This window comes from Sinocyclocheilus grahami, unplaced genomic scaffold (assembly GCF_001515645.1).
Source record: "Sinocyclocheilus grahami isolate Dianchi unplaced genomic scaffold, SAMN03320097.WGS_v1.1 scaffold3.1, whole genome shotgun sequence".
NCBI lineage: Eukaryota > Metazoa > Chordata > Actinopteri > Cypriniformes > Cyprinidae > Sinocyclocheilus > Sinocyclocheilus grahami.
The window spans coordinates 8,343,872-8,366,563 of NW_015505182.1; the positions used below are offsets into that span (position 1 = coordinate 8,343,872).

The 22,692-nt window shown below is 37.0% G+C and overlaps 2 protein-coding genes across 3 annotated transcripts in view; one reads left to right on the plus strand and one right to left on the minus strand.

Annotated features, from left to right (window-relative positions):
* The window catches only part of LOC107581815 (inter-alpha-trypsin inhibitor heavy chain H3-like), a 17,108-nt gene extending 7,203 nt beyond the window's left edge, over positions 1-9,905 (plus strand). Inside the window, exons 11-23 of the mRNA XM_016267473.1 lie at positions 1,251-1,430; positions 1,600-1,727; positions 2,481-2,771; positions 4,130-4,173; positions 4,519-4,548; positions 4,740-4,760; positions 6,535-6,582; positions 8,188-8,244; positions 8,715-8,828; positions 8,912-9,086; positions 9,193-9,341; positions 9,469-9,553; positions 9,635-9,905. Coding sequence (XP_016122959.1) covers positions 1,251-1,430; positions 1,600-1,727; positions 2,481-2,771; positions 4,130-4,173; positions 4,519-4,548; positions 4,740-4,760; positions 6,535-6,582; positions 8,188-8,244; positions 8,715-8,828; positions 8,912-9,086; positions 9,193-9,341; positions 9,469-9,553; positions 9,635-9,749 — 1,437 coding nt within the window. The 3' untranslated portion in view covers positions 9,750-9,905. The remainder of the gene's footprint in view (positions 1-1,250; positions 1,431-1,599; positions 1,728-2,480; positions 2,772-4,129; positions 4,174-4,518; positions 4,549-4,739; positions 4,761-6,534; positions 6,583-8,187; positions 8,245-8,714; positions 8,829-8,911; positions 9,087-9,192; positions 9,342-9,468; positions 9,554-9,634) is intronic.
* Positions 9,906-13,333: 3,428 nt separating this feature from the next.
* Positions 13,334-22,692, minus strand: part of LOC107579335 (inter-alpha-trypsin inhibitor heavy chain H3-like) — a 25,443-nt gene continuing 16,084 nt past the window's right edge. The window contains exons 13-15 of one of the 2 annotated variants that reach the window (XM_016265206.1): positions 21,898-22,094; positions 13,510-13,527; positions 13,334-13,407 (exon numbers count right to left, since the gene is read on the minus strand). In XM_016265206.1, coding sequence (XP_016120692.1) covers positions 13,349-13,407; positions 13,510-13,527; positions 21,898-22,094 — 274 coding nt within the window. In that variant the 3' untranslated portion in view covers positions 13,334-13,348. Of the gene's footprint in view, positions 13,408-13,509; positions 13,528-21,387; positions 21,658-21,897; positions 22,095-22,692 lie in introns of those variants that run through there. The other variant, XM_016265271.1, reaches the window with a different exon arrangement.

The following is a 22,692-nucleotide window of genomic DNA, read 5'->3' on the forward strand; positions in this document are numbered from 1 at the left end:
AATTATTTCTGAAGGATCATGTGACACTGAAGACTGGAGTAATGATGCTGAAAATTCAGCTTTGATCACAGATGCATTTTAAATTACATTTTAAAATATATTAAAATTGAAAATATTTATTTTTAATTGTTATATTTCACAATATTGCTGCTTTTAAGTTTTTTTTTTTTTTTCAAATAAGTGCAGCTTTGGTGAGCATGTGACTTAAAAAAAAGTTCAAATGGATTGTGTTATGTTCTGTAATTGCTGTTAATAAATCTGTCAGAAAAAAATATGCTAAAGTTTCACCTTTAAGGGTACAACAGCCTGGTAGCCTTTTACAAAAATTAACCATGGTTTTATTACAGTAACCACAGTTTATCACAGTATTTGTAGTAAAACTGCAGTAACCACAAATAAACCATGGTAATAGTAATAATAAAACATTTTAGTACATATGTAACACCATGTTTATTTTTCATGAGGCACCCTCAAAGGTGCACCTTTGTAACTTATCTACCCTAAAAGCATGCATACTTGTATGGTACTAATATGCTTCCTTTTAGGGGTATAGTTGCACCTTTGAGGTTACTGCCCCAGTAAAGGGCTAAAATACAATTATAGTATATATTATTTATGACAATGTAAACAAAAAAATGCCTATGAAATGTTAAAAAACATGGCTTTAAAATCTAATATTAAGTGAGTATAATTACTGATTATATTCTTTTAATAATTTAAAAGATCAGTTTAGTTTAGAGGTATCGGTATCAGTATAGATATCGACGATACTGGGCTTGAAAATATTGTTATCGGATCGAAAATAAAATAAGAGGTATCGCCCATCCCTAATTATCACGCGGTATCACAATGAAAATGCAATCTCAATTGTCCTACCCGTAAGTTTTAATGCATTTAGGGAAAATGGCATTTAAATGATAATTTTGCTACAGTTTTTGCTTGGACATGTTAAACATATCTAATCAATTTGGGTAATACAATTTCATTTTAATTTTTGCAACTTATAAAGTGTTAAAATATGTTTTTAATTGACATATTAAAACTAGTGTGGAAAATGGCAAATGTAAATTATATAATTGAATTTTCATTTTCATTTTGGGAAAATGTAAATTTAAACACAGAAATACATTGCCATTTTACATATTGCATTGTCATTTTGCATATTACATTTCAAAATGAATTTTGCTACCCATATGCTTCCATAGAACGGTTCTGTCTTTGAGTGCATTTAAAGTTTGTTTGATTTTTAGGGCTTCTATGAAGAAGTTGCCGTCCCTCTCCTCACTGATATTCAACTTAAATACCCAGGCGGGACAAACCTTACCAAGACCAGCTTTAGCTTGTACTTCAATGGCTCTGAGATTGTGGTGTCAGGACAAATCATAGACAACAGTGTGGAGAGTTTCACCACTGAAGTCATCGCAGTATCAGTAAGATCTTCACTAGTCTTCTCTTTAGTGGCATATTATTAGTATCACTGGTCGATTGTGTATAGGAGTTGGGAATAATAGCTTTGTTTTTATAGTAGGTTATGGGTGAAAGTTGTACTGACAGCATTCCTAATAAAAAATATTCACTAGTATTATTATTTCTAAACAGAAAAGCAACAATGTGACATATCAGGACACTATATTGACAAAAGACCCCAGTGATGTCCCACCTGAGAATGAAGATTTCATGCAGAGATTGTGGGCCTACCTTACAGTGAAGCAGCTTCTGGAGAGACAGTAAGTTTATGAGTGAATTGACATTCTGCGATTTAAAGGCACAATATGTACGTTTTTTTTAATTAAAATATCCAAAAACCACTAGAACAGTTTTATATGTTTTGCTGACTTGTGTACTTACATTATCCCAAATGTTTTGAAGAAAGTTTAAATCCAGAGAAATAAGCAATTTTAACTAGTGACACGAACCGTGTCTATAGTGTCATTGTCGCTTGCCAATGATGTCATATACCCTCGATTTCCGGTTTTGTTTTGTAGAAAACATGGAAACACCAAACACGCTTTAATATGCTATGCACTTTATTAGACAGGTGACGACTGCAGAGTAGCATTATAACAGAACGTTCAAATGTATTTAGTATGATAAAACAGCGCTGCTTTCCCCCACATACGCACGACCAGAAGGAGCGGAAGCGGTCGACTGTGGCATAATAAAAGCTCCGCTGCTTTCGAGCCGTGTGTCACTCTCGTTCAGCGGCCTCGTTTCGCTTCGACGGCTTTCAGCCTCACCCTGCTTCATTCTACTACGTTAATAAATCATTAGCTCATCCATGAACATGATTTCTGCCCGAGTCCCGTCGGATTGCATCGGCTGTGGAGATGAAGACGACAACTCCCATGATCCCACACTCAGTCACGGCATCATCAAACTACGCCTTTGTTTCTTTGTTTGTTTTGAATACGCGCCCTCTAGTGGCAAAAAATTACATATTGTGCCTTTAATTTGAACATTGAGAACATATTTTATCTCAGGGCGATTCTTAAAGGACAAGAGACAGAGGATGAAAAGAAAGAAGCTCTCGAACTCTCCCTGAAATACCAGTTTGTCACTCCCCTCACCTCTATGGTCGTTACTAAGCCACAAGAAGGTGATGTGGAAGTTGCCGACAAACCCAAAGAGGGAGAAGCGCGACCCAGACCTCCAGGTGAGAAGCTACTTCATTTGTGCATCCTACAAGTTAAGACAACAGAGTCAGTTTATATTATAAAGCAGCTGTCTAGTGTTTTCCGACCTCATCAGACAAACTTTTCTTCCGAAATGGAGTTTTGATGGCCGCTGTATATGCAGTGAATAACAGTTTTCCCTTTGTATTTTTTTTTTTACAGTTTTTATAAAGTGTAATATTTTTTAAAGAAGTCTCTTATGCTCATCAAGGCTGCATTTATCTGATCAAAAATACAGAAAAAAACAGTAATCTTGTAAAATGTTATTACAATATAAAATAATGGTTTCTATTTTAATATCTTTTAAATATAATTTATTTCTGTGATGCAAAGCTGAATTTCCATCAGCTATTACTCCAGTATAAAGTGTCACATGATCCTTCAGAAATCATTCTAATATGCTGATTTATTATTAGAATTGTCAATGTTGGCAACAGTTGTGCTGCCAAATATTTTTTTGGAAACTGCAATACTTTTTTCAGGATTCTTTGATGAATAAAAAGTTAAAAAGAACAGCATTTATTAAAAATATAAATCTTTTCTAACAATATAACTCTTTGCTATCACTTCTTAACAATTTAACACATCCTTGCTGAATAAATGTTTTAATTTCTTTCAAAAAAAATAAAGAATACAAATTTACTGACCCCAAGCTTTTGAACTGTAGTGTATATTGTTAGAAAAGATTTCTATTTTAAATAAATGCTCTTCTTTTTAACTTTTTATTCATCAAAGAATCCTGAAAAAAAGTATCACAGGTTCCAAAAAATATTAAGCAGCACAACAGTTTCCAGCACTGATAATAAATCAGCATATACAATTTTTTCCTGTATTTTTGATCAAATAAATGCAGCCTTGATGAGCATAAGAAACTCCTGTAAAAAAACATAAAAAATCGTTTTGATCCTAAACTTTTGACCGGTAGTGTATAAAATAATGAAACAAACAGTTCATGTACTCTATTTATGTAAACTATTACAGAGAATTTAAAGTAGCAATAGCTTATGGAAAAATTTAAAATATATAGGATAGAGACTTGTTTTTTTGTGTTGTTGATTTTTTTTACACTAGTTGATAATTGGATTTAAGTCCTGCATACACCACCAGAAATGTTTTTACACCACAAGAGAGTTATTTTGATTAAAAAAGCTCATAATTGTCAAAAAGTGAAACACATACATGGATACATAGTTCACAATGAGACTTAACATGTATTTAGAAAATGCATGCATTTTTATTTCATGCTTACTTTAATATACGGCATCTGCTTTGAACTGTGTATATATATATATATATATATATATATATATATATATACATTCACAATAAGATCTACAACATGCATTTGGAAAATAGAAGAATTTACTAAAATTGGGTGAATTTTAATTTTATGCCAACGTTAGGATACTTTATCTGCTTTGAAATATCTTTTTTTATTATTTTTTGTTGTTGTTGTATATCCCAGGATCAAGATATGGTGGTGCTAATCCAGGGCGCCGTGGTATGGCTTTTTTTCTTTGTCTTTTTTTTTTCATGGGTACAGGACACATCATGTGTAAAGAAAAATGTGCCCCTTATCTTATAGCTTCCATTTTCAGAACAAGCAGTATTCAAATCACAATGATCACATTATTAAGGCTATCCCTTTTTCCAAATACTGCTTTCAAACCCCTCTATTTTTTATTTTTTTTTAAATATAGATTTTGAAAATTTGGTGGAAAAAGGGCCAGGCAAATGGGGTGCAAAATGCTGGGGTTGCAATAAAACACACATATTGAAAATGAATTTGTAATAAACAGATTTTTGATTCATGCTCACAACATAAAAAAATATATTTGTTTTTTAGGTGGACGATATCGCCTTCATCCTGCTGCATGTAGGTGTTTTAATTTCTTTTCTCTTCTACATTTATCAGCCAGATTGTGTAATGAATAAACGCTGCTGCCTTGTGCATATCATGTATGTCATGTCTAATTATCAATTATTAAACGAATGTAAATGATTGTACTTGGTAATAAATTAAAGTTTTTTAGTTTTTTTTAATGGCTGAATCATCTTCATTCCCAGTTCCCTTTCCAGTAGCTGAGGGTATGTATGACAATGTTGCAATGCTTTCTGTCCAAAAATTTGTAATAATAATAATAATAATTTAATTTCAACTGAATGAAATCAACTGCTCTTTGACTTTCTTTAATTATTGCAAATTTGCCGTATTAAAAGCTACAGTGCATCCGGAAAGTATTCACAGCGCTTCACCTTTTCCACATTTTGTTATGTTACAGCCTTATTCCAAAATGGATTAAATTCATTATTTTCCTCAAAATTCTACAAACAATACCCCATAATGACAACGTGAAAGAAGTTTGTTTGAAATCTTTGCAAATTTATTACAAATAAAAAATCATGTACATAAGGTGCATTGCCATGACACTCAGGTGCATCCTGTTTCCACTGATCATCCTTGAGATGTTTCTACAACTTGATTGGAGTCCACCTGTGGAAAATTCAGTTGATTGGACATGATTTGGAAAGGCACACACCTGGCTATATAAGGTCCCACAGTTAACAGCGTATGTCAGAGCACAAACCAAGCCATGATGTCCAAGGAATTGTCTGTAGACCTCCGAGACAGGATTGTATCAAGGCACAGATCTGGGGAAGGGTACAAAAAAAATTCTGCAGCATTGAAGGTCCCAATGAGCACAGTAGCCTCCATCATCCGTTAATGGAAGAAGTTTGGAACCATCAGGATTCTTCCTAGAGCGGGCTGCCCGGCCAAACTGAGCGATCGGGGGAGAAGGGCCTTAGTCAGGGAGGTGACTAGTCAGGATCGAGGGAAAGATGAATGCAGCAATGTACAGAGACCTCCTTGATGAAAACCTGCTCTAGAGTGCTTCCAACAGGACAACGACCCTAAGCACACAGCCAAGGTAACAAAGTAGTGGCTACAGGACAACTCTGTGACTGTCCTTGAGTGGCCCAGACTTGAACCTGATTGACCGTCTCTGGAGAGATCTGAAAATGGCTGTGCACCGATGCTCCCCATCCAACCTGATGGAGCTTGAGAGGTCCTGCAAAGAAGAATGGGGTGTCCAAAAATAGGTGTGCCAAGCAATACTCAAAAAGACTTGAGGCTGTAATTGGTGCCAAAGGTGCTTCAAAAAAGTATTGAGCAAAGGCTGTGAATACTTATGTGGATGTTTTTTTTTGCATTATTTATTTATTTTTATATAAATTTGCAAAGATTTCAAACAAACTACTTTTACGTTACCATTTAAGGGGTATTGTTTAATCCATTTTGGAATAAGGCTGTAAAATGTGGAAAAAGCGAAGCGCTGTGAATACTTTCTGAATGTACTGTAAATGGAATGAAAATAAATGAAATAAGGCATTAGGTGTGATTTGGAAAAGAAACCTCTTAATATGAAATATTCGAAAATACATTTTAATGAAAAGAGAATTATTTAAATGTAGCTCTAGTTATGTGAAAGGAATGATCATTAAATGTTTTATAATTTATATTATTACAAAAAAATCAGTACAGTTTAATTACTAAATTTAATAATTTCTCTATTTAATTATTTCAGTAATGCATTTGTACAACTTTTTTCATTATTTACACTGAACAAAATGATAAATGTAACACTTTTGTTTTTGCCCCCATTTTTCATGAGCTGAACTCAAAGATCTAAGACTTTTTCTATGTACACAAAAGGTCTATTTCTCTCAAATATTGTTCACATTATTACATTATGAGTGCTGTGAATTTTTAATAAACTCACTTGCATGAAAAGCTGTATTACTGCATACATAGTCTGTCTTTGACTTTTTAATGACTAAACCCTTTTTTGTTGTTGTTTAGAATTCCATGATCTCAGTTATTCCTCCGTTAATCTATTGATCTCCCGTGGTATGTTTGAAAACACTGTTACTTTGATTCACTTTCAGTCAGTCACATTCAATGTTACGTCAACACTGATATTAGGGGTCTCACTTGGGACTTGGGGGCTAGCGCTCCCCAACCCATCTCGCTGGCTCGTTTGTTTGACTGGGCTATGCGATTCAATTTGCCAGGTGCCCTCCCAGGTTCAGGGGCATCCTCTTTACGTCAGTTATGGACAAGGATGGCTGTGTTCTGTATGCAGAGAATGTAGTCCTTCTGGTGAAGGATATGATAGAATTCGTCCCTCCAGCTGAGATGAAATTGGGACTTTACAGCCCTTATTTAATCACACCCAAGAATAGCGGTGGGTTACAACCAATCTTGAATCTGTCCCTATACAGGCTTCTGTTCAAGATGCTGACGCAGAAGTGCATTCTTTCATGCGATCAGCACCAGGATTGGTTTGCAGCAATCGACCAGAAGGACTTTTATGTCTGGATTCTGCCTCAACACAGCCCGTTTATTCATTTTGATTTTGAGCTCATTCCACTTGGAGTGTTGTCTCCTCCTTGGCATTGGCGCACAGTGCCTCTCTAGCAGACATCTGCACAAAAAGATACAAATACCAGTGAACTTCAAGTTATGCGCTATAGTGAGAGAGAGAGAGCGAGAGCTTCCACTGTGATGCACTTTCATGACAGCCCGCTGAAACACGGGCAAGGACAGAATTTACTATAGATTTCTATAAAGTTCTCAATATAATGCTATGTTTATGGCAGATTTGTTCTATATTTTCAAGTGATTCCTGAAATTGCCTGGCAAAGCCATACAAAGCTATAACCAATCAGACTTTTTTTTTTCCACAATCATCGTTTTCATGAGTGATTGTCCCTGTCACGGCCGCGTGCTCAATCGCTGTTGTACATCCCTACCTTATACTGGACTAGGTACCCATACATTAGGTTCCGTTGGGTAATCCTATATGTTCTTCCACGGTTTGGTTTCCCTCGGTAAATCCGAGTTTTTCCCTGTACAGGTCTGCTTTCGTTTCTGTTGTGTTCCCCTGAACTGGGGTTAGGACAATATGTTAGACTTTGCTACGATCAGTCTTATGATTCAAATTCCTGCCAGCACTGCAACATCAATTTCATAACACAGTTCTGGTGCTTTTCATAGGGACCCCTAATGTCAGTGTGGATGTAATGACGAATGTCACTGACTGAAAGGGAACGTCTCAGTTACGTATGTAACCCTCGTTCCCTTAAGGAGGGAACAGAGACGTTATCTCCCTCATACCACAACCGTGAACTGCTCTGAATGCCGTGATGCTTCTCTGCCCCTCAGCACAAACCTGAATGAGTGGATGCACACCGTCATCTCATATACCCATATGTTCAGGGAGAGGCTTGGCATGCAAATTCCACTTGCCAATAGTCATTGGCCATTTCTTGTAATGCTCAGAGGTGATTGGGGCTCCTAAGTGAGACCCCTAATGTAAAGTGTTGATGTAACATCTCCATTCCCTCCTTCAGGGAACAAGGGTTACATTCATAACTGAGACGTTCTGCCTTATGGGTAAATGCATACAAAATGTACATTACGTCTAATTTTATCGGTTACACCTTCTCTTAGTCTTAGATCAAAGCCCCATACTTCCAGATATGGTACGTGTTCCCGTTACTATGCAAGGTACATAAAGATCTCTCAAACTTAATTATTATGGAATTTTATATAATAATTATACAGTCAAACCAAAAATGATTCAAACACCAGATATAATTTTTGATATTTTTTTTACTAGTGGGTGCAGGACACTAGTTCATTTATGTAAGTGATGATAGCAAAATAAAGTAAACTGTGATATATTATACCCAAAATTTATTCACACAGTGGACTACCAGTAAAGCTGATATAAATTTGGGATCAAAAATTTGATTTGACACTTTAACCTGACCATGTTTTGTTAATTACCTTTCTATCAAAGTTATCTGACATTATCAAGATGAATTGGTTCTGACACAGTTTAACTCTTGTCATATTTTATTAACATTTTCTAAACTATAGCAAATAAACTGTGATAATGTGAGAAATGTTGAAGGTGTCTGAATACATTTTGGTTTGTTTGACTTTATGCTGCATTTGGTTATGTTCTGTCTTAGCTCCAACAGTTCGTAGCAATCGTTTCCTGCTGCCTGTTGTTGGTCAGTCTAAGCCACTCTGTTTTGACGTTCCTGTTCCTCACAAACTCAGACTTCTACAGGATTCAGCTTCAGGTTTCTACTACACATTTACAACGAACACATCCTTTTAGAAGTCCTCTTTTTCTTGAATTAAATACATTTACTTTGTGTCCTAGAGTTCTCTATGAATGGAGAATCCATGACTGGACAAAATGGATTCCATCAAATTACTTTTCATTACAAAACAAACCATCATCTGACTATAAACACAACTTCTGTCAGATACCATGACGGCCAGAATCAAGTTGAGTTCTTGTGGGGCCAGGAACTGACCCAACACAATACTGAGGGGTAAATACTACTCAAACTATACGTGTTTCACGAAACTTGTGTATGTTATAGCCTATATGTTAACCTGAGAGATAGAATTCATTCTTCAGCTTTTCTGTTTCATCAGCGTGTCTCTGATTCTACGGAGCAATGAAATAGAAGTCACCATGGGAAATATTCACGTCGTTATTCTTCTCCATAAGGAAAAAAGGGAAATTTTTCTGTGGCCTGCTGTTCAGCAACAGCCAAAAGATGTCAGTTTGACAGGCATTTTAGGTAAGAGTGCTTCACTTATTAAACATTTAAGGACGCATCAACAATTTAGCAATCAAATAGTACATTTTGATTTGTAACTTGCTTTATTAAACCAACATGGGTTAAATAACTGTGGGTAATATTAAAGGAAAAACTGATGCTTCATATGAGGAGATTCAAGGATCACAAACACCAACTCTAAAGATAAATGACCAGGAAGTGAGCACAAGCTGGTATGTGATAAACAATACGTTCACTGCTGATTTTTTTTTGCTCGTATTATACATCTGTTTAATCTATGAATGTGTCTGTAGGGAGGACGTCACAGACTACAGACTTTCTTCAAAGCCGGTTATCAAATGCTGGCTTGTCTCGTTCTACGCTGCGATGCAGAAAGACATTTCTGATTTCACTGTCACTAAGCTGTAGAGTTCAAAGCTGGCAAATGATAAACTGGGACAGAGCATGTTTCTATGTAAAACACTTGCTGATGTTTGTGTTGAGTGTATTTTTTTTCTGTCATTGGCAAACATGATATCTCTGACACACCTCAGCATTTCAATAAATTCATCAACATAAAAACAATGTGTTAGAATCTGGAATTTTATTTTAACACTAACACAAATTATCCCTCTTTAAAATCTAAATGACTGTAAATCATGTGCATTTTAGGATTGGGGTTTAATCGAATAAACATTTCTGTCCATTAAACACTTAAACATTTGCCCAAATATGATATATCAAAATATGTAACATCTATCACATTAAACATAATATTCATTACTAGCATTTTCAGGTGAAACAAGTTCATACTTGTTTACATTAGCAAGTGACATAAATTTATTTTTATTTAAAAGTTTTAAGGTTTTATTTGGAACTGCATTAAATGCAGGTAAAAATGACAGCTATTCTTAATTTCTCTGTTTAGTCCTAACGAAAAAATGCATCAGATATGTGTGTCTTGAACATACAAATGCTTAAACGCATACTGTCTAAAGGTTTACATCATAAACCAAGTCATGGTGATTCATTAGATTTAACAAAGACTTCAAGGATGTGGGTATTTGAGTCAGCAGTTACACAAACAATCAAAATTATGTACGGGACACTTTATCTGTATGCTTTGACCTTTGTCTTTGTGCTTTAAACTTATCTGTTCACGTATTTATGACTTACTGTAACACTTCCTGTAAAGGAACTTGAAGGAAATTTAAGATTACGTAACTCTTATTTCTCAGTATTAATTAAAGGGGTTATTCTCTCTCTCACACACACACACACACACACACACACACACACACACACACACAAATCTGTCATCATTTACTCATCCCCATGTCATTCCAAACATCCCCCTGTATTTTTTTTTTTAACTCTGCAGGACACAAAAGATGATATTTTGAAAAATGTCTTTTCATTTTATGGTCAAAAACATTCTTCAAAACATCTTTTGTGTTCCGAAGGTTCCATAGTTTGGAATGACATGAGAGTGAATAAAATGGTCAAAATTTTAATTTTGGGAGGTAAATGTGATATAATTATATTATTTTAACATAGCAAAGCTGTGCAAACAAATTGTCAACTCCCAGGCTAAAACATGGAATTAAGGGCCTGGGATAGAAAGAATCCAAAGACAGAAGCTGGACGTTATATCTACTGATAAAACTTGACAGTTCACTAAATGGGTGGTTAAACAAAGCTCTGTGTTTATAGGCACTGCGTCACTGCTGTCAGGTCAAAGGCCATTTGACTTGCCTCTCTCCGGCTGTTTAAGTTTCCGTTTGAAGCACGGCTTTCCACTCGAGATTTTTTGAAGAATACCCTGGGAGTTTCAGCAGATTGATACTGTGGATTACTGAGCAAATAGACATTGAAATTGTGAAATTAATCTTGAAGTTGAAGAAAAATCCAGCAAATCCTTGGAATGCATCTGTAATCACTGAAGTCACTACAGGCAAGTGCAACATTGCTATGGCTTTGCATTTGCCATATCTGTAAAGGAATTACAGAGGAAATAAATCTGTGGAACGACAAATAAACAATGATTTTGGGCAATTTTTTTGTTTCTCCTGAAGAGAACTAAACCAATAGCAGTATTTCTGCACTTTGAGTCCTGCAATCATTAACTATTGATGCATTCCAGAGCGTTTTATCAAGACGACTGTACAGTACGATCTCTTCTGGACCAGAGGATTGTTGACAAATGTTTGAACATTTTCTAATGGTCTGAGAGACGCCTCAAAAGGGAAATAGTAGTAAAACTTTGTCCAGTTGCTTACAGTATTTGCTGCACGAATGTTGTAGAACTGTTTGGTAGAGAAAATGGGTATTTTAAGAACTGATCACTGAAAGGTTCTTTGAGGAACCCCACATTTTTCTTCTGTGTGAACCCTTTATTTTAAAGATCACACCTAAAGAAATATTTGATGAATTTGCAAATCTCTTTCGTAGTTCAAATCTTTTTTTGCTTGAGAGGGAATATTAAATCATAAATTTAAAAGGACAAGGCAGCTTTTGAGAAAAACAGATGTAATTCCCAATTTTAACATGTTTTCTTTTGATTATACCTCTATGTTAAAAATATATTTTCAGTATGGAGGCATAATGAAAGAACTGCAATTAATTTACAATTACAATTAATCCAGAACGCGGCAGCAAGATAAATGTTTAATGAGCCGTAAAGAATGCACGTCTCACCTCTGTTTATCAATTTGCACTGGCTACCAATAGCTGCTCGCATAAAATTAAAAGCATTAATGTTTACCTACAAAACCACCACTGCACCCCTTTACCTAAATTCATTACTTCAGACTTATGTGCCCTCTAGAAGCTTGCGTTCTGCAAGTTAACGTCGCTTTATTGTGCCATCCCAAAGAGAAACAAAATCACTTTCACTGACTTTTTCATTAACTGTTCCCTCCTGATGGAATGACCTGCCCAACTCAATCCCAGCAGCTGAGTCTTTAGCCATCTTCAAGAAACGACTAAAAACACATCTCTTCCATCTTTATTTGACCCTCTATTCTTTAAAAAAAAAAAACCTTGCCCCTTTTAGACTTGCACTCTATTCATTTACAGCTTGATTTCTTTATATATATATATTAAAAAACTAACACTAGCTTTTCTTATCTTTTTGTATTCTATCTATTTGTTTTCTTTTTATTTATTATACAATTAACAAAAGCAAAAAAGGCCTCTAACACTAGCTTGCTCTGTTCTTCTTTGTATTCTATCAGTTTTCTTTTATTTATTATATAATTGAAAAAAAAACTGAATAACTGAATATATAACTGAAAAAAAGATAACTGAGACTTGTTCTAGCACTTGCAAATCATTGCTCTTTTGTTGACTTTGCTTCCATTGTCCTCATTTGTAAGTCGCTCTGGAGAAAAGGGTCTGCTAAATGACTAAATGTAAATGTAAACTACATGTTATGATCTACATTTGGAATTCTCCCCTTTTTTATCCATAACTGTATTGCAAAATTAATCTGCATTCAATACTTGCAGTTCTTGCATTTTAAGCAAACATTAGACATTAGACATGAGAATATTTGTATGGGTCAAATTTATCGATTTTTCTTTTATGCCAAAAATCATTATTAAGTAAAGATATTAAGTAAAGATAATGTTCCATGAAGATATTTTGTACATTCCCTTCCGTAAATATATCAAAACTTAATTTTTGATTAGTAATATGGATTGCTAAGAACTTCATTTGGACAACTTTAAAGGAAATTTTCTCAATATTTGGATTTTTTTGCACCCTCAGATTCCAGATTTTCAAATAGTTGTATCTCGTCCAAATATTGTCCTATCCTAACAAAACACCAATAGGCCATATACCAATACCAGAATGACTATATATATATATATATGCTTAATAACCTTTTTTTATATAAAATCAATAAGGTTACAATTAAGGGGTTGTGCTGTGTGTTGTACCCAACAATGCCCTTTAGCATTCAATATCCATTTTTACATTTTACATACTAAAAAACACTAATCAGTTAAATAAAAGCTACTAAACTATTTCACATCAATAAATAAGAAAACATATTTTGACATACCATGATAATCCCCTGCACCTGTGATGTGAAAAAAAACAACACAAATTAAAAAAAAAATTATTAATTAAGAACTATTACATTTATCAATTTCAATAAAGGTAAAAAATTAATTTGGCTTACTGTTGTGCACTTGTAATGCTGAAATATGAAAACAAAGACATATATATATCTTGCATATATTTAGAACATTTAAGACAAGGGATGTTTACATTTCTGACCACTTTACACATACAAATGCATTTTCATATTCATAAAGCTTACACAAAAAAATTACAAACATCACCTTTACTAAAAAAGCTTGCTACAATTATTCATTAAAACATGCAGTACACATTCTCAACAAAATAAGGGAGTCTTTATCATCAATGTTCCCTCAAATTTTTTTTTCTTTGGGCGGACATTTCGGGCACCTGAGCAAAAACATTGTTTTTTTTTACAATATAATACACTGCCGTTCAAAAGTTTGGGATCAGTAAAGTTGAAAGAAGTTTCTTATGTTCATCAAGGCTGTATCTATTTGATAAAAATACTAAATATTATTTCACAAAATAAAAAATTATATTTAAATATTATTGCAATTTAAAATAAAAGTTTTCTATTTTAATATACTTTAAAATATAATTTATTTATGTGAAGCAAAGCTGAATTTTCAGCATCATTACTCCAGTTTTCAGTGTCACATGATCCTTCAGAAATCATTCTAATATGCTGAATTATTATCAGTGTTGAAACTGTTGTGCTGCTTAATATTTTTTGGGACCTGTGATATATTTTATTTAAAAAAAAAAAGTTAAAAAGAACAGTGTGTATTCAAAATAGAAATTTTGTGTTACAATATACACTACTATTCAAAAGTTTGGGGTCAGTAGATTTCTTTAAAAATCTAAAAATCTTTCTTTCTTTTTTTTAAAGAAATTAATACTTTTATTCAGCAAGTATGTGTTAAATGGATAAAATTGATAGTAAACACTTATATTGTTAGAAAATATGTCTATTTTGAATAAATGCTGTTCTTTTTAACGTTTTATTAATCAAAGAATCAAAGAAAAAAGTATCACAGGTTCCCAAAAAAAAATATTAAGCAGCACACAGTTTCACTGTTGTAAATCAGCATATTAGATCAGCAACACTGATTAAAAAATCAACATATTAGAATGATTTCTGAAGGATCACGTGACACTGAAGACTGGAGTAATAATGCTTAAAATTCAGCTTTGCTTCACAGGAATAAATTATATTTTAAAGTATAGGTATAAAAATAGGAAACCAATATTAGTAACCAATAATAATAAAAAAAAATAAAAAATAAAAAATAAATAAATAAATATATATATATATATATATATATATATAATACAGCCTTGATGAGGGTCAATTATTTATTAGGTTTATAATATACGCCTAACATAATATAATAGGCTAATATCAAAACAAACTGAAGCATTTAAACTGATAGAATAGAACAGAATAGTATAGAATAGAATAGAACAGAAAACAAACTGAAGCACAACTTAAACTGTGATCTGCAAGTTAAATATATATATATATATATATATATATATATATATATAAACCGTGGGCGTGAATTATTATATATCTATCTAAACACCCTTATGAAGTACAGTTTACACAAAACACCTGTGTGTGATTGTAAATGTGTGACTGTAAATTGTTACCATTCTGTGCCCATCATCCACTATTTCGAGCACTTAATCAAGCCACTCTTCTTTAATACATGATGACGTTTTATTTCACATGTCATTGCGTTTGTGTTGTCTCTCGTTTTGAGCTATTTCATCCGCAACCATTGAAGTATTCGGTTTCTACACCGACTCATTTGGCGCACAAAATTTTCTTTCTATGAAACTTGTCAACCGCATTGACCGGTTCTAACTCTATAGCGATATCAACTCTATAGTGGTTTGCCAGAGCATTGCAATTCTTTTGCTTTTACTAGAATTCAATCAAATGGTTTTCCCAACTAATTTTTGCGTGTGCGCGCATTTATTATTTCTTCTGCGCGGTGGTGGTGGAAGAAGTGAGCAGCCGACGCTACCAGCTAAGAGGGAACATTGTTTATCATTGAAAGCCAATAATAAACCAAATTATTATCATGATTTTGTAGCCTATAAGGACATATGGATGGTCGTCTCTAGGTTACGCATGTAACCATGGTTCCCAGAGGGAACAAGACGCTGCGTCGAAACACTTTGGGAATGCCTTCAGCATGACCACACTCTGAATCACGTGTGTAATCAGTCCAATGGATGGGCGAGACGTCACGGGCAGGGTGACGTGAAGACCAGGAAGCTTAAAAGCATGTACGGTGGATACAGTGGCAGCTTCTGGTAGAATGAGGGAAGTGCTCGCAGGGATGCTGGACGTATGGCAATGAGACGCAGTATCTCGTTCCCTTGGGGAACCATGATTACATGCGTAACCTAGAGACATTCCCCTTCAGGAACTCGATCTGCGTCTAAACACTTTGGAAACGAGTATGCCCACGTCGCCAGACTTTCAAATACCTGCCTAGTGTGGAAGAGCACAACTAAGGCGAGAGAACAGAGGAGCTGGGAGTGGCATGAATATCGAGGTCATAGAACCTCACAAAGGTGAGCGGCATGGACCAGCCCGCAGCGTTGCAGATGTCCTGCATAGAAACACCTGACCGGACGGCCTTGGAGGCCGCCACACTTCTAGTGGAATGAGACCCTTCTTAGGGGAACCATAGCACACTAGCAGTTGGTCCGACCTTCTCCACAGGGCAGCTCTGTGGAGAAGGTCGCCAAGCCATGCTCGCCAAGCCAGACCCAAAGTCTAAATAAGAGGGGGCCAACGTCTTGATAGAGGAGATAGTGTGAAAAAGATCAGAAATCCCTTCAATAGGCTCGAAAGGATGTTTACAGGGAGCCTCTCGCACCACAGCCAAAACCCACTGTGGGACACAAGATCATACCGGAGGCCTCAGCGCACCGCGGAGGAAATGTGTAACTAGGGGGTTTCTGCCCACAGACTGACCACCAAGAGGGACGTGGTAGGCCGCTATGGCCGCCACGTAGACTTTCAAGGTGGAGTGGGTCAACCCTTCAGCGAAACGGGCCTGCAGGAACTCCAGCACTGAACCAACCAGGGTCGAGCTAGCGGTCTCTGCACCAAGAAGTGAAAAGCTTCCACTTCAAGGCGTACAGTTTCCTAGTGGAGGGAGCTCTGGATTGGAGGATGGTCTCAACAACCTCAGTTGAGAGGCTATGAGTTGTGCCCCCTCAGGGGCCACACCCACAGCTTCCACAACTCTGGGATGGTGCCCCCCGCCTGTGAGAGGAGATCCCTTCTGATGGGAATCTCCCATGGAGAGCCACTGCTCTCCACAGACTGCGGGCTGGGCGGCCACTCATGGCCGCTCCCCAACCAGTGAGGGATGCATCAGTCATTAGCGTTATGCGTCGACAAGGAGCTCCCAGCACTGGGCCCTGTGACAAAAACCAAGGATTCCTCCACATGTCTAAGGCAAGAAAGCATCGCCGCGTGACCTTGATCATGGGAAACGGATTTCCCCTCGGGGAAAACCCCTTGGTCTTGAGCCACCACTGTAGGGGTCTCATGTACAGCAGGCCAAAAGGTATCACGTTGAACGCAGCTGCCATCAGACCCAGCAGTTTTTGAAACCGGCCTTCTCCCACTCTCACGACTGAGAGTGGATTGACTCGATCCGAGCAGGAAACAGATGGGCCTGCATCATGGTCGAATCCCACACCACGCCCAGATAAGTGGTCCTCTGTAATAGAGAAAGCACACTTTTCTTGGCGTTCTGTCTCAACCCCAGCTCTTTCATGTGGGTGAGAATGACATCTCGATGCCGAACCACCGTCTGCACCGTCTGAGCTAATATCAACCAATTGTCTATATAATTGAGTATGTGGATGCCCTGGAGTCGCAGTGGAGCCAGAGCAGCATCCACACACTTTGCGAAAGTGCAGGGTGAGAGTGCAAGGCCAAACGGAAGAACCCGATATTGGTAAGATTCGCCCCTGAAAGCAAACCTCAGGAATTTCCTGTGTTGGGGATGGATGGAGACATGGAAGTATGCGTCTTTCAGATCGTCGTGACGAACCTGTCCTCGGACCTGATCTGAGACACGGCTTGTTTGAGTGTGAGCATCCTGAATTTCAGTCGCATTACTGAGCGGTTCAACTGACGCATTCATGTGGGTGAGAATGACATCTCGATGCCGAACCACCGTCTGCACCGTCTGAGCTAATATCAACCAATTGTCTATATAATTGAGTATGTGGATGCCCTGGAGTCGCAGTGGAGCCAGAGCAGCATCCACACACTTTGCGAAAGTGCAGGGTGAGAGTGCAAGGCCAAACGGAAGAACCCGATATTGGTAAGATTCGCCCCTGAAAGCAAACCTCAGGAATTTCCTGTGTTGGGGATGGATGGAGACATGGAAGTATGTGTCTTTCAGATCGTCGTGACGAACCTGTCCTCGGACCTGATCTGAGACACGGCTTGTTTGAGTGTGAGCATCCTGAATTTCAGTCGCATTACTGAGCGGTTCAACTGACGCAGATCTAAAATGTGACTCAACCCTCCATCCTTCTTTGGAACGATGAAGTACCAGCTGTAGAACTCTGACTTTCTGTCGAGAGGTGGGACCACCTCGATGGCCTCCTTCCTCAAAAGAGTGTTTACTTCTTGTTCCATAACCAGAGCCTGCTCAGGGCCCACCAGAGTGGGAATCACGCCGTTGAAACGAGGTGGAGAAGAACCAAACTGAATGCAGTAGCCTTTTTCTACAGTGTGCTGGACCAATTGAGACACATTTGGCAGACGCTTCCACGCTGCCAAATAGTCTACTAAGGGAATCAGACTCTCGAGACTGACCTTTGGTGTTATTAGAGCGGCTAGCTCAGTGCCCTGAAGCGGAGGACTGGCAGGGGACGGACGATCTAGCTGCTCTAGAGACCTCCGTGGAGGTAGCGAGCCTCCCAGTACCGCTATGTTCCCGGGCGGAGACTGAGAGAAGCGCTCGCTGGAGACCGCTGTGCCCTGAAGCACCGGAGGTGGCAGGGTTGACAGACCAACCTCCTGAGGGCACTGAGGAGAGACGGGCACCGTATGATGAGGTGTACACCGCTCTTCCCCAGAGGGGCCTGCCCTCAGAAGCCATGGAACACTGAAATCAGGGCTGACCCGCTGCCATGTACCCTTTGCCCACCAGCGCTGAGGTGGTCCCCAGCGGCTTGGAGGGCAATGCCGGGGCCTTCAGGGATGATGCAGTGCCAGGAGACAGATAGCTCGCGAGTGTCTGTTCATCCCAAGGCATCGCCCTGTAACCTCAATCATTCAGATCATTTAGCCCCACTCCCTCGAGAGCTAACTCCGCATGCTTCACTGCCAAGCAGACAACACACAGACTGTGTGTATCCCCACCCATAATGTAGTGCGGGCAGGGAGGGACACACAGCCTATAATGCTGCCTGCTCTCGCCCTTATGTTTGTCTTTGGCCTTAGACATGCTTGTGAACTAGATGGTAGACAAACAACAGTAAATAAGACAGACAAACAGAGTTTCAGACTGACACACCACAGAGCACTTGCTGAATGACAGAAGCTGCCGCTGTATCCACCGCACGTGCTTCCTGGTCTTTACGTCACCACGACCGTGACATCTCGCCCATCCATTGGACTGATTACTCATGTGATTCAGAACATGGTCACGCTGAAAGGCGTTCCAAAAGTGTTTAGACACAGCTCGAGTTCCTGAAGGGGAGCTATATGATTCTGAGAACAAATGCAAGTAGAAAAAAACAAAACAAAAAAAAACAGAAAATACTGTAAATTTAAAAACTTACAAGTTAGTCTGGGATAATGACTTATATCTGAAAAAGAAGGGGTAACGCTTTAGATTACAACCTGCAATGTACTGCGTAAGTAAACAGAATTTACAGCGTAACTTTTTTGTAATTATAGTGTACCTATTCAGTACCTCCGTGTAGGTATAAGGTAACAATATTAAAAGTTTGGGGAATAAAGGAGTAATAATCTGTCAAATTGCTAATTATTTATACTGTAAGTATTTTGAAACTAAGGGGTACCTATTCTAATATAACGGGGTATGTATGACCTAACAATCTTATATTTGCAAGCGATTAAGCAAAAGCATACACTGTGCACTTTTTTACAGCCTACACATATAAAACACACTGGTAATTGTTTCAATCCAAACGCTCGGTTGAGACTGTTGGGTTAGGAAGCTGGCTTGATTTGACCCAATTTGGGTTGATATCAGTAATAAGTAACCCGACGTTGCTGGGTTATGAATGTGGAGGACGTGAATGAGAACATGCAGCAAGTCACATGAGTTCAAACGTGAACGGCTCTGTGTGCGACGAAATCCATGACTGCGGTGCTTAAGACGGGAACATGTGTGGAAAATAGGAGAAACCTAATCGAAGCGCAGACGAGGGGCAACTGTGAAACTGTCTGGAGTGTGTTCCTTTAAAACTGCAGCACTGAATGTGGTGATCAGGAACTGGAAACAGCTGGAATGGCGCATGAGACGAGTCTATCCGTGTTTGCGGCGCTCATGACAGGAATATGTGTAGAAAATACAAGAAAACTAATCGACACGAAGAGGAGAGAGATTTTTGAAACTGACTGGAATGTGTTCTTTTAAAACTGGAGGGTTTTGTCCGAGTATGTTCTCACAACATTGAGCAGCGACTGATGAGCGGTAAAACCGGGAACTGAACTAAGTTATTCAAAATGGTGCTTGAGGACGTGGATCAAAACGGTAAATCAAAGACAGTAAAATCCTGTCAGTTCGCTATAATACACAGTTTAATCTTGACTTTCAGTGTTTATTACTGTGTTTATTGGCGTGATAGTTTGGCCATAATAGTTTAACTAGTCATTACTATTTAATCAACTACTCATTAAGTCAGTGGGTGAAAAACATGAACGAAATATATTCTTAAACAAGCTTTTCAAAATAATTTGGTTTAACTGTATAATCTGTAGTATGGAGTTGCTTTGCTTTTTTTCTGAACTGGTGTAATACATTTTTATATTTTATTAGGCGATCTGTTGCCTGTGTTGTTACTGTTGTCATATTGTGTTGTCATATTTCATTTTAAAACCCATTTTGGGTTAATTTAACCCAGCAGTAGGCCTATAGTAAATTGCAAACAATATTTGAATTAAATAAAACAGTCCACCATGTTTATTGATATATACCTGATATATAATGTATGCATGTATGACCTACTGTATAAACAATCGTTTCAGAGCAATTTGTTGTAGCCACTTACCCTGTAACTACATGGAACAAGCGGGGAACAAAGCACCACTTTTAATTTACAGCCCGCAAATGTTGTATTTACCCTGTAACTACATGGAACAAGGGGGGAACAAAGCACCACTTTAATTTACAGCCCGCAAATGTTGTATTTACCCTGTAACTACATGGAACAAGGGAGGAACAAGTTGGACTTAAACACAGAACAAGTGTATATTTGCACAGTAATTACAGAGAACAATATTGCACTAGTTTTAATTTAATTGTTCGATGGAAAATTAAACTCTCTACATTTTTTTGCTATAAAAACACCACAGTATACATCCACTGAAATACAAATGTTGTATCATGTATTTTTTCTGCGAACAGCTGGAAAGAGGTAAGCTTGTTTTAAGCTGCATTGAACCTTGATGGTATATCATGGAAAGTTATTTGGTGATAGTGGTGTTGAGAAGTTGCTGAAATCGGCGAATAAGCTTTCATAAGGTAAGTAATCTTAGTTTCAAAATACTTACAGTATAAATGATTTGTAATTTTACAGGTTGTTACCCCTTTATTCTCCAAACTTCGCATATTATTCCCTTATATCTACATGGAGGTACTGAATAGGTACAATATAATTACAAAAAAGTTACACTGTAACTTCAGTTTACTTACGCAATCCTTTGCAGGTTGCATATCTGGTTGTTACCCCCTTATTACCCAAACGTAACACACTGTTCCCTTATACCTACACGTATGTTCTTTATAAGTACACTATAATGACAGAAACATGCACCGTAAATTCAGTATACTTACATAGTTCTTTGCGGGTTGTAATCTAAAGCGTTACCAAAGAAGGACATCAAATATCTTATGTTTTTTATGCACTCCCACAAATCGGCAGCATTTCAGTCAAGCTAAAAACACCTGTGCAAAGGTTTATTGTTTACCTGTGTATTGCTCTATGTCAGAAGCTGTATCTTCTACAAACAGTATGGCACTTCATTAAAATATTTTTAGATACATTTTTGTGTCCTTAATAATCTTTTATGATTTTTTTAAATCAGTAAATTCACAACTAATGGGGATGTGCTAATCATTGTGCCTAACAATGCCCTTTACTATTTAGCATGCATTTGTACATTTTACATACTACTAAAAAACACTAATCAATTAAATAAAAGCTATTTCAATTCATAAAAAAGAAAAATATTTTGACATACCCGAGTCAAAATAATCCAAATAAACATCTCCCCTTTCTCCCCTTTCTCCCTCTTTGGGTTTGTTGGCTACTTCCATGTCACCTTCCTGCAGCTTAGTGACAACCATAGAGGTGAGGGGAGTGACAAACTGGTATTTCATGGAGAGTTTGAGAGCTTCTTTTTTTTCATCCTCTTTCTCCTGTCCTTTAAGAAGCACTCTGAGACAGAAATAACGAGAGAAGACACACAGACATATGAGGTTTGCCATTAGTTTGCCTCTAAGTTTGATTCCTTTTGTATGGAATTGTTCCTTCTTCCAGGCATATATACTTTCGAAACTGATTTGATCTTGAGAATAGCTATATATATACTGTATATATATATGTGTGCTGTCAAATGATTAATCACGATTAATCGCATCCAAAATAAAAGTTTTTGTTTACATAATATATGTATGTGTGCTGTGTATATTTATTAAAGAATTTATATATAAATACACACACATGCATGTATATACTTCAGAAAAATAGGTTGTTTATATATGAAATATATTTATTTATCATATAAATTATATGAATATAAATATAGACATGCAAATACATGTAAATATTTTCAAAATATATATACTGTATGTGTGTGTATATATATATACATAATAAATATACACAGAACACACATATGCAAACAAAAACGTTTATTTTGTATGCGATTAATAGCGATTAACCGTTTGACAGCACTAATATACATATATATACTGTATATATATATATATATATATATATATATATATATATGTGTGTGTGTGTGTGTGTGTGT